This window comes from Cetorhinus maximus, chromosome 13, assembly GCF_964194155.1.
Source record: "Cetorhinus maximus chromosome 13, sCetMax3.hap1.1, whole genome shotgun sequence".
NCBI lineage: Eukaryota > Metazoa > Chordata > Chondrichthyes > Lamniformes > Cetorhinidae > Cetorhinus > Cetorhinus maximus.
In genome coordinates this window covers 870,614-883,342 of record NC_135891.1, presented here as the reverse complement: position 1 = coordinate 883,342, position 12,729 = coordinate 870,614, and the positions used below count along the sequence as shown (strand labels likewise).

Here is a 12,729-nt window from a genome sequence, read left to right as displayed (position 1 = left end):
TTTTGTATCTCCCTCCCTTTTTGAATAAGGGTATTACATTGGCAGTTTTGCAATCCTCTGGGACTTTTCCAGAATCTAAGGATTCTTGGAAGATTACTACCAGTGCATCCACTATCTCTGCAGCTATTTCCTTTAATATTCTAGGATGCAATCCCAGGTCCAGGTCACTTATCGGCCTTTAGCCCCATTAGTTTCCCTAGTACTTTTTCTCTAGTGATAGTTAATGTATTTATTTTCTCCCATCTTTTGCCCCTTGGTTATTCAGTATTTTTGGAATGCTATTAGTGTCTTCTACCATGAAGACTGATGCAAAGTATTTATTCAACTCCTCTGCCATTTCCTGGTTCCCCATTATTATTTCCCCAGCCTCATTCACTAAGGAGCCTATGTTGACTTTGGCCTCTCTCTTCCTTTTTATATATTTAAAGAAGCTCTTGCTGTCTGTTTTTATATTACTTGCTAGTTTACCCTCAAAGTTTATTTTCTCCCCCTTTATTATTTTTTTGATCGTCTTCTGTTGGTTTTTAAAACATTCCCAATCCGCTGGCTTACCATTAATCTTTGCCACGTTGTATGTTTTCTCTTTCACTTTGATACTATCTTTAACACTTCACATGAATATCAATATAAAGGGAAAACAGCAGTTTATGCTGTATTTGAATTGGCTGCTGATTGCTTGACAAGTGGACACTGATTGGCAGAGAAGTTGTTGTTTGCCCCTTATATTAGTATTCTTGCAAAGCGCCCTGAAGAATTGCATAACAAAAAACTTTGTCATGGAACTTTTTGCAGCAATATTCATCTTAATTTGTAGATGCTACAAAACTTGACAAAGTACTAGTTAGTGATGAGTATAGTAATAGGCTTCAGATGTCAGGCAGGAGAGTGAAATGGGCAGGAGCATGACAGATGGAGTTCAAGGTGGAGAAGTGTAAAGTGATGCACTTTGGGAGGACTAATATGGAAATACAGTATAATGGCAAGGTTTTGATAAGTATCGCTCAGCCGAGACACCTTGGTGTCCATATACAGGAATCCTTAAAGTTGATGGAGCAAGTTGGTAAAGTGATTATAAAGCATATGGGTTACTTGGGTTTATAAATAGTAGAAAAGAATACAAAACCAAAGAGGACATACTAGAACTTTATAAATCACTAGCTGACCTGAACTGGAGCATTATGAACAATTCTAGTCACCACGCTTCAGGAAAGATAAAGAGAGCATGGGGCCAAGACACCTAAAACTATGGCCCCCAATGGTGGGTTATAGGGAGAGGAAATACACAAGTGCATGTCAAGAACAGATCTGAAGACAAGCAGTCTGATAGCATGGAGGCCGAGGATGAATTGAGGGACACGGTGGCTATGGGCCCTGATAATATTCTGGCAATATTACTGAAGACGTGCTCCAGAACTCACCACGCCTCTAGCCAAGCTGTTCCAGTACAACTGCAACACTGGCATCTACCCAGCAATGTGGAAAATTGCCCAGGTATGTCCTTTACACAAAAAGCAGGACAAAACCAACCCAGCCAATTACCGCCCCATCAGTCTACTCTCGATCATCAGTAGAGTGATAGAAGGGGTCAACAACAATGCTATCAAGTGACACTTACTTAGAAGTAAACCTGCTCACTGATACCCAGTTTGGGTTCCACCAGGATCACTCAACTCCTGTCCCCATTACAGCCTTGGTTCAAACATGGACAAAAGAGCTGAATTCCAGAGGTGAGAGTTACATTAAGGCTCCAGTTGACCGAGTATGGCATCAAGGAGCCCTAGCAAAACTGGAGTCAGTAGAAATCAGGGGGAAGCTGGTTGTGGTTGTTGGAGGTTAGATATCTCAGTTCTAAGACATTACTGCAGGAGTTCCTCAGCTTGGTGTCCTCTTGGTGTCCTCGGTCCAACCGTCTTCAGCTGCTTTGTCAATGATCTTCCTTCCATTGTAAGGTCAGAAGTGGAGATGTTCGTTGACAATTGCACAATGTTCAGCACCATTCTCACCTCCTTAGATACTGCAGCAGTCCATGTCCAAATGCAGCAAGACCTGGACAATATTCAGGTTTGGACTGACAAGTGGCAAGTAACGTTCTACCATACAAGTGCCAAGCAATGACCATCTCCAACAAGACAGAATCTAACCATCGCCCCTTGACATTCAATGGCATTACCTTCGCTGAATCCCTTTTTATCAACATCCTGGGGGTTACCATTGACCAGAAACTGAACTGGACTAGCCATCAGGGGGAGGCTGTGACATAGTGGTATTGTCACTGGACTGGTAATTCAGGTCCCCAGAGCATTAACCTGGGTCTTTGGATTACCAGCCCAGTGACAATACCACTATGCCACAGCCTCCCCCTGATGGCTAGTCCAGTTCGGTTTCTGGTCAATGGTAACCCCCAGGACGATGATAGTAAGGGATAGTAGTGGGTTCGAATCCCATCACGGCAGTTGGTGAAATTTGAATTCAATAAATATCCGGAATTAAAAATCGAATGATAACCATGAAACCATTGTCAATTGTTGTAAAAACCCATCTGGTTCATTAATGTCCTTTAGGGAAGGAAATTTGTCCTCCTTACCTGGTCTGGCTTACATGTGACTCCAAGCCCTCCAACTAGCCCTCTCAACAAGGGCAGTTGGGGATGGGCAATAAATGGCCAATGATGCCCACATCCCATGAGCGAATAAAAAATATATATATAAAAATACTGTGGCTACAAGAGCAAGTCAGCTAGGAATCCTGTGGTGAGTAACTCACTTCCTGACTCCCCAAAGCCTGTCCACCATCTACAAGGCACAAGTCAGGAGTGTGATGGAATACTCCCCACTTGCCTGGATGAGTGCAACTCCCACAATACTCAAGAAGCTTGACACTGTCCAGGACAGAGCAGCCAGGTTGATTGGTACCACATCCACAAACATTCACTCCCTCCATCACCGACGAATAGCAGCAGTCTGTACAATCTACAAGAAGCACTGCAGAACCTCACCAAGGCCCCTTAGACAGCACCTTCCAAACCATGACTGTTACAATCTAGAAGGACAAGGGCAGCAGATAGATGGGAACACCACCACCTGGAAGTTGCCCTCCAAGCCACTCACCATCCTGACTTGGAAATATATCGCTGTTCCTTCACTGTTGCTGGGCCAAAATCCTGGAACTCCCTCCCTAACCACACTGTGGGTGTACCTACATCACATGGACGGCAGTGGTTCAAGAAATCAGCTCACCACCACCTTCTCAAGGGCAATTAGGGATAGGCAATAAATGCTGGCATAGCCAGCGATGCCCACATCCCGTAAATGAAAGAAAAAGGTGGTGAAGAGCTAGAGCTAGGTGTCAACAGCTTACATGTGGAATCTGACCACATATCTAGAATGGGTACAAATATTACCAGGGATGAGCAACTTCAGTTATGAGGTGAGATAGGAACAGAGAGATTGGTTGAGAGTTGACTTGAATGTTTTCAAGATAATGAGACATTTTGAGGGGAAATGAGAGGACACTCTGTTGTTGGAATCTGGAACACTGTCCAAAAAGGTGATCGATGCTGATTGCATAAACAATTTTAAAGGGGACTTGGGCAGGTATTTGAGGATGTGGAACACACAGGGTTACAGGACAAAAAGCGGGGATGCGTGATTAAACACAACTGCTCTTTCAAAGGAGCAGCACCAATATGACAGGCCTAATGGTTTCCTTCTGTGCTGTATGATTCTGAGATTCTCTCAGAGTCTATTTATGTATCTTGGCTGCCGCTCCAAGCACAAAACCATTCCTCTTTTCCTGCTATGCATGTAAAGGTAAGGAAGTCTTGTTGATATTTAAAGATCTTTGGTGAGACCATGGCTAGAATACTGTTTACAGTTCACTGTTCCTGTATCCTTACCTAAAGAGGGATTATACTTCATCAGTGACCACATCCTGGTCACCACACCTTAGGAAGAATGTGAGGATCCTTAAGGGGCTGCAGAGGAGATTTATCATAGTAGTTCCAGGGATGAGGGATTTTAGCTTCAAGGTTAAGTTAGAGAAGCTGGGATTGTTCTCCTTGGAGCAAAGGCGGTTGAGGAGAGATCTGATAAAGGTGTACAAGATTGACTGTTTTAGGTAAGGTAGACAAGGAAATGTTGTTCTCATTAGCTAGTGGTACAAGAACCAGGGAGCACCAATTTAATGTTTTGGGCAAAAGATGCAGGGATGATGTATGGAAGAACTTTTTTATGCAGCAAATGGCAATGACCTGGAACTCTGCCTACAAGAGTGGTGGAACTGGAGACGATCAAAAGGAAATTGGATGCACACATGAGGAAAATAAATTTGCAGGGCTACAGGAATAGGACTGGTGAATGGGATTGACTGACCTACAAATCTACAGATGGCCCAAATGGCCTCTTTGTGTGCTGTTATGACTCTGTGACATAGCCTATTGGATAAGGCATCTAACTTTGGTATTAACAAAAATTGCTGGAAAAACTCAGCAGGCCTGACAGCATCCGCGGAGAGAAAGACAGAGTTAACGTTTCGAGTCCGTATGACTCTTCTTCAGAACTAAAGAGAAGTAGAAATGTGGTGAAATATATACTGTTTAAGGGGAAAAGCAAAAAACTGCGGATGCTGGAAATCCAAAACAAAAACAAAAATACCTGGAAAAACGCAGCAGGTCTGACAGCATCTGTGGAGAGGAACATAGTTAACGTTTTGAGTCTGAATGACTCTTCACCAGAACTAAGGAAAAATAGAAAAGAGGTGAAATATAAACTGGTTTAAGGGGGCGGGGTGGGACAGGTAGAGCTGGATAGAGGGCCAGTGATAGGTGGAGATAGCCAAAAGACGTCATAGACAAAAGGACAAAGAGGTGTTGACGGTGGTGACATTAGCTAAGAAATGTGCTAATGGTGACATTAAGGATAGAAAGCAGGACGAGCAAGGTACAGGTAGCCCTAGTGGGGGTGGGTGGGGGGAAGGGATCGAAATAGGCTGAAAGGTAGAGGTATGGATGGAAATACATATAAAAATAATGGAAATAGGTGGGAAAAGAAAAATACATATATTTTTCAATCCCTTCCCCCACCCCACCCCCACTAGGGCTACCTGTACCTTGCTCGTCCTGCTTTCTACCCTTAATGTCACCATTAGCACATTTCTAAGCTAATATCACCACCGTCAACACCTCCTTGTCCTTTTGGCTATCTCCACCTATCGCTGGCCCTCTATCCAGCTCTACCTGTCCCACCCCACCACTCCCCCCAAACCAGCTTATATTTCACCTCTTTTCTAGTTTTCCTTAGTTCTGGTGAAGAGTCATTTGGACTCGAAACGTTAACTGTGTTCCTCTCCGCAGTTGCTGTCAGACCTGCTGAGTTTTTCCAGGTATTTTTGTTTTTGTTACTGTTTAAGGGAGATGGAACAGGTGAAGCTGGATAGAAGGCCAGTGATAGGTCCAAAGGAGAGATTGACAAAGATGTCATAAGCAAAAGGTTGAATGGGTGTTGACGGTGGTGATACTGGCTAAAGAAGGTGCTAATGGTGATATTAGGAGTAGAGAAAGCAGGATGAGCAAGTGACAGATGGCCCTAGTGGGGATGGGTTGGGAAGAGGGGACGGTGTCGGAGGAAATATCAAAATAGGCTAAAAGGTGGGGATAAAACAATGAAAGGAAATAAATTTAAAAAATAATAACAGAAATAGTTGGGGGAAAAATATATATATAAAAAATAAAAAAATAAATATTTGAAAAAAAGGGTGAGGAGAGAGTTCGTGATCTGAAGTTGTTGATCTCAATATTCAGTCCAGAAGGCTGTAAAGTACCTAATCGGAAGATGAGGTGCTGTTCCTCCAGTTTGCATTGAGCTTCACTGGAACAATGCAGCAGGCCAAGGACAGACATGTGGGCATGAGAGCAGGGTGGTGTGTTGAAATGGCAAGCGACAGGGAGGTCTGGGTCATGCTTGTGGACAGACCGAAGGTGTTCCGCAAAGCGGTCACCCAGTCTGCGTTTGGTCTCTCCAATGTAGAGGAGACCGCATTGGGAGCAGCGAATGCAGTAGTCCAGATTGAGGAAAGTGCAAGTGAAGCACTGCTTCACCTGAAAGGAGTGTTTGGGCCCTTGGGCGATGAGGAGAGGGGAAATAAAGGGGCAGGTGTTGCACCTTCGGCACTTGCATGGGAAGGTGCAGTGGGAGGAGGTTGAGGTGTAGGGGGTGATGGAGGAGTGGACCAGGGTGTCCCGTCCTGTCGCTTGCCATTTTCAACACAGCACTCTGCTAATTTTTGTATATATATTTTTTTCCCACCTATTTCTATTTTTATTTTTAAAATTTATTTCCATTCATTGTTTTATCCCCACCTTTTGGCCTATTTTGATCTTTTCTCCCACATTATCCCCTCCCCCTCAACCCACCCCCACTAGGGCCATCTGTCACTTGCTCACCCTGTTTTCTACTCTCAATGTCACCATTAGCACCTCCTTTAGCCAGTATCACCACCGTCAACACCCCTTCAACCTTTTGTTTATGACATCTTTGTCAATATCTCTTTTGCCTCCACCTATCACTGTCCCTCTATCCAGCTTCACCTGTCTAACCCCCCTTAAACAATGAATGGAAATAAATTTTAAAAATAATAATAGAAATAGGTGGGAAAAAATATATATACAAAAATTTAAAAATAAATATTTGAAAAAAGGGGATCAGAAAGGGGTGAGGAGGGAGTTCATGATCTGAAGTTGTTGAACTCAATGTTAAGCCCAGAAGACTGTAAAGTGCCTAATCGGAAGATGAGGTGCTGTTCCTCCAGTTTGCGTTGAGCTTCACTGGCACATTGCAGCAGGCCAAGGATGGACATGTGGGTAAGAGAGCAGGGTGGTGTGTTGAAATGGCAAGCGACAGGATAGGACACCCTGGCCCACTCCTCCATCACCCCCTACACCTCAACCTCCTCCCACTGCACTTCCCTATGCAATCGCCAAAGGTGCAACACCTGCCCCTTTACTTCCCCCCTCCTCATCGCCCAAGGGCCCAAACACTCCTTTCAGGTGAAGCAGCGCTTCACTTGCACTTCCCTCAATCTTGTCTACTGCATTCGTTGCTCCCAATGTGGTCTCCACTACATTGGAGAGACCAAACGCAGACTGGGCGATCGCTTTGCGGAACACCTTCGGTCTGTCCACAAGCATGACCCAGACCTTCCTGTTAATTGCCGTTTCAACACATCGCCCTGCTCTCATGCCCACATGTCCATCCTTGGCCTGCTGCAATGTTTCAGTGAAGCTCAATGCAAACTGGAGGAACAGCACCTGATCTTCCGATTAGGTACTTTACCGCCTTCCGGACTAAATATTGAGATCAACAACTTCAGACCATGAACTCCCTCCCCCATCCTCACCCCTTTTTTCAAATATTTATATTTTTATTTTTTATATATATTTTTTTCCCACCTATTTCTATTGTTATTTTTAAAATTTATTTCCATTCATTGTTTTATCCCCACCTTTTGGCCTATTTTGATCTTTCCTCCCACATCTTCCCCTCTCCCCACCCAACCCGCACTAGGGCCGTCTGTCACTTGCTCATCCTGCTTTCTACTCCTAATGTTACCATTAGCACCTCCTTTAGCCAGTATCACCACCGTCAACACCCATTCAACCTTTTGCTTATGACATCTTTGTCAATCTCTCCTTTGCCTCCACCTATCACTGGCCTTCTATCCAGCTTCACCTGTCCCATCCCCCTTAAACAGTATATATTTCACCACATTTCTACTTTTCTTTAGTTCTGAAGAAGAGTCATACGGACACGAAATGTTAACCCTGTCTTTCTCTCCGGGGATGCTGTCAGGCCTGCTGAGTCTTTCCAGCAATTTTTGTTTTTGTTTCAGATTTCCAGCATCCGCAGTATTTTGCTTTTAATTTTGATGTTAGTTATGATGTTATCAGACGATTGCAGGTTCAAGCCCAGCCACGGTCAGTTTGCATACTGGGTGAAAACATGCCCTACACTGTTCTGAACTGTTTTACACCAGACCATTGGTAACAGTCTTTGTTATCCTGTAGCATAAATTCTTTCTGAATGTAATATATCCAAGTTTGCTAACGATACAAAGCTAGGTGGGAACATATGCTGTGAGGATGACACAAGGAGCTGGCAAAAGGATACAGAGCATTTAAGTGATAGGGCAAGAGGGTGGCACATTGGAAATAATATGCCTCCCTATAACCCACCTCTGTAATATTGCTGCATGGAACTGGCTTTGCATGGATCCATTCTGATCTGTCCAAATGAAACCAAATGTCTCTTCCCTTTCCTATATCATCACCTCAGGAGTTTCCCAACATCCTACCCTTAGTGTCTTCCTCATCCTATATGCTGTACTTTGTGACTTCAATTGTTATATGCTACAAGTCTTGACTTTTTAAGTATTTCCTAATTTCCTGCACACACTATTGAATTGAATATACTTTTTTGCACGTGGAGTTCTGATGTATGTTGCAATTGTAACATAGAGTGGGAAAGCATTATTTTATTTAACAACTATTGGTTATCAGAATGTGTCCTAAAACTAGTTGTGCTTTCAGGTGACCTTTCCTTCCAACTTTGAAACTGGTAATGGAGGTCCCACCTACCTGCCAATGATGCCAATGTCTCCTATAATGCACCCTCGAGTAAAGGAAGTCCGGACAGACATTGCTGGGACCTTCAACAAACGTGGTAAGTTCGCTCCTCAGGCACTGTCTCCCCTCCTTTCAAAACTGCCATCATTAATTCTTGCTCAAGTAAAAACATGCTCAACCCATCTGTCATTGAAAACCAATATCTACTTTCAATCTCCTTTTCCTGCCCTGTCATTGAACATTTTCTCACTTCCCAGATCCATGCCCATTTCTCTCATTATTTGTGACTGACCAATTCTTGATTTCCCTGCAGTCTTTGACATGGTTGATCACACCATCCTCAGCCAATACATCTCCTTTATTTTTCCGCTTAATGGCTTTGCTTATTTCTGCTTTTACCCATCAGATCATGGCCACAACATCTCTATTGTTGACTTCTTTCCCCACCCTTGCCAGTCATCTTAGGAAGCCAGGAGAACCTATCCTTGGCTGGCTGCTCCTGGGCTACACACTCTCTCTTGATGACATCCATAGGGGTCAGATTCCATATGTAAGCTGATGACCTCCAGCTCTACCTCTCCCCCGTCTCCTTCAACTCACCCTCGGCCTCCATGCTGTCCGACTACTTGTCTGAGATCTATTCTTGACAGGCACTTGTGTATTCCCTCAGCCTTTATCTCACCATTGGCAACCATGCCTTGGCCCATGCTCTCCAATTCCCTCTAAATTTCTCTGCCTCTTCACTTAATACTCCTTCAAGAACTTTCTTAAACCCCACCTCTTTGACCCAGCTTTTGTTAATTCCAACTGACATCCGTTTTCGCTCAGACACCTTTTTTCCCTTTACCCCCTTCAAGTACCTTAGATGTTTTTGTGTGTTAAATGTGGAGTATCAATGTAAGATGTTGTTGACATTGTAGGTTAAGTGCTTAATCAACATATTTTGTGAATGAGTTTAATGGAGTATAACTTGATTCCATCTGATTTATGGTTGCAGGTGGTAGATCGGTAGCTGCTGCAGTTAATTGTTCTGACCTACACTTGTTAGCTTTGCACCTGCTTCTAAATTATTGATGTAACTTTAAATTTCAGAAATAACAAATAAGCTTTTGAGAGGTGCAAGCACTGCATGGTCATTATTGTCATCTACAGAAGTTTTAAATTAACTCCTGTAAGCTAAAGAAAAAAAATTGCACAAGCCACAAATACTTAACCAAACATTTTCAGTTTAAAGCAGCTACTCAGTGAAGAATATATACCTGGCGCATTGACTGTGTGGTGCAGGTTGTCTTTGGCTCTGTGAAGGAGTTTTACATTTCAGGAGAACAGCACTGTTCCGGCCTCCTAGCAGCACTCTAGCTCATATCCACATCTACTGGGAGCTGGCAAATCTGGCTGCAGTTCCCAAAATTCACAGAATGAAGTAGGAGAGTTGGATACCCAGGTGCAGGGAATGCTGAGAGATCCAACTCTAGGGTGTTGCTTTTAAGCACAAGACCACCGTAAGAACATAAGGAATAGGAGCTGGGCCGATGGTGGCATACTAATAATGTCGCTGGACTAGTAATCCAGCTAATACTTTGGCCGTGGCAGCTGATGGGATTTAAATTCAATCAGTCAATCTGGAAACTCTTTCGAGTTACCAACAGTCACAGATTGCAACTTCTTTCGAGTACAATCACAGTTCTTGGTTTTCCAGGAGTGGGACATGAACCCACAACCCTCTGATTCAAAGGCGAGGGTGCTATGAACTGAGCCACAGCTGACACCTCCGCAGTCAATCTGGAATATGAAGCTAAATGGTGACCATGACAAATATCACCCATTATCGGACTCGTTAATGTCCTTTAGCGAAGGAAAATCTGCTACCCTCACCTGGTCTGACCTACATGTGACTCCAGAGCTACAGCAATGTATTTGACTCTTAACTGCCCTCTGAAATGGCCTAGTAAGCCACACTGTTCAAGGGCAATTAGGAATGGACAACAAATGCTGGCTTTGCCTGCGATGCCCATATCCCATGAAAGAATAAGCTTGCTCTGCCATTCAAAATGATCATGGCTGATCTTCTGCCTCAACTCCACTTGCCCGCCCACTTTCCATATCTTTTGATTCCCTCAGAGACCATCTCGGGCTTAAAACTATTCAGTGATGGAACATCTACAGCCCTCTGGGGCAGAGAATTCCACAGATTCACAGCCTTCCTCATCTCAGTCCTAAATGATCGGCTCCTTTTCCTGACACTGTGACCCAATGTTCTAGATTCACCAACGAACAGAAACAACCTCACTGTCTATCCTGTCAAGCCGCTTCAGAATCTTGTGCAGTTTTGGCCTCCATATTTAAGGAAGGATATACTTGCATTGGAGGCGTTACAGCAAAGGTTCACTAAATTGATCCCTGGAATGAGGGGGTTGTCCTATGATGCGAGGCTAAGTAAATTGGGCCTATGTTCTCCGGAGTTTGGAAGAATGAGAGGCGATCTCATGTAACATACAAAATTTTGAAAGGGTTGACATGGTAGATACTGAGAGATTGTTTCTGCTGGTTGGGGGATGTAAAACATGGGGTACACAATGTCAGGATAAGGGCCTGACATTTAGGATTGATATGAGGAGAAATTACTTCACTCAAAAGGTTGTGAATCTTGGGAATTCTCTACCCCAGAGGGTTGTGGATGCTTCATCGTTGAATACATTTAAGGCTGAGACAAACAGATTTTTGGTCTCCCAGGCAATCAAAGGATATGGGGAGCGGGTGGAAAAGTGGAGCTGAAACCCAAGATTAGCCATGATCATATTGAATGGCGGAGCAGGCTCATGCTCCTATTGTGTTCTTGTAGGTTTCAATGAGATCACCTCTCATTCTTCTAAACTCCAGAGAGTATAGGCCCAATTTACTCAGCCTGTCATCATTGACTCAGCCTCTTATCCCAAGGACCAATCTAGTGAATCTTTGGTGTACCGCTTCCGATGCAAATCAGTGCTTCTTCAAATATGGAGACCGAAACTGAGCACAGTATTCCAGGTGTGGTTTCACTAAGACCCTATACAATTGTAGCACAACTTTGTTATTCTTCTACTGCAAAGCCTTTGCAATAAAGGTGAACATGTCATTTGCCTTCCTAATTGTTTGCTTTACTGGCATAATAACTCGTCGTCCCTTGTCCCAGTACACCAAGTCTCTCTCCACATCAATATTTCAAAGTATCACACATTTCAAAAAGAGAGCCTAACAACCACAAGCACCTATAGGCAGAACTGATGTCTGAAATGTGACTTTGGCAGGGGCTGGAAAGACATTATTGGTTTGATGATAATCATTGTTTATTGTTTGCCAATTCACATTTTTACAGATATTCCTCCTCCGGCATCACCACTGTCCGTCCATGATCGGTTCACCTCTCCCTCTGCGGGAAGTGCTAAAAGAAGACTCTTTGGTGATGACGGTTCAATGGACACTCATGTGAATATTGCACAGAATAAGATCAATATCACCCAGACAGCTGAGCTGAGGATTATTCAGGCACAAAGTATAGCCAATGAAAACATTACCCTCTCTCCTGGGCAGACTGTAGTAACCATGGCAACAGCTACTGTAACAGCAACCAATGGTCAAACACTAGCTATACCTGTGCAAGGTTAGTTTGTTTGTGTCTGCATTATTTCTCCTTAAATTTTGAGTACACTGTCAGGCACTTGGGTGCACCATTTCAAATTACTCTGTTTATAATGGAGGCATACTCAATGACCCTGTTATTGAGGTGGAATTTTGTTTGCTGTTTATTTTTCAGGTATTACAAATGAGACTGGGGGGATCACCTTCATCCCACTCCAGATGAATGTATCCCCACAAGCACAAGTTGTAGAAGAAACCATTCAAGTCCCCCTCTCTGCCCAGACTTTAATCAACTCTTCTCCCAAACGAATGGTAATTGGAGCAGTACAGGAGCCTCAGGTAGTAGCAGTCAATAAACCGAAGAAGACTGGTTCACTGGCATTGTTCTTCAGAAAGGTGAGTTTCCAAACACTCAAATCCAACCCTATTTACTATACTGATGCAAATTCAGATTAGTTGGGATTCTAGATGAGTGGGATCCCCAGCACTGGATT

At 43.6% G+C, this 12,729-nt stretch overlaps 1 protein-coding gene across 2 annotated transcripts in view; it reads left to right on the top strand.

The window, feature by feature from the left end:
- Positions 1-12,729, top strand: part of rbl1 (retinoblastoma-like 1 (p107)) — a 100,458-nt gene that overhangs the window by 65,746 nt on the left and 21,983 nt on the right. For both annotated transcript variants that reach the window (XM_078554769.1, XM_078554770.1), the window contains exons 14-16: positions 8,582-8,714; positions 11,973-12,257; positions 12,411-12,631. In XM_078554769.1, the coding sequence (XP_078410895.1) occupies positions 8,582-8,714; positions 11,973-12,257; positions 12,411-12,631 (639 nt within the window). The remainder of the gene's footprint in view (positions 1-8,581; positions 8,715-11,972; positions 12,258-12,410; positions 12,632-12,729) is intronic.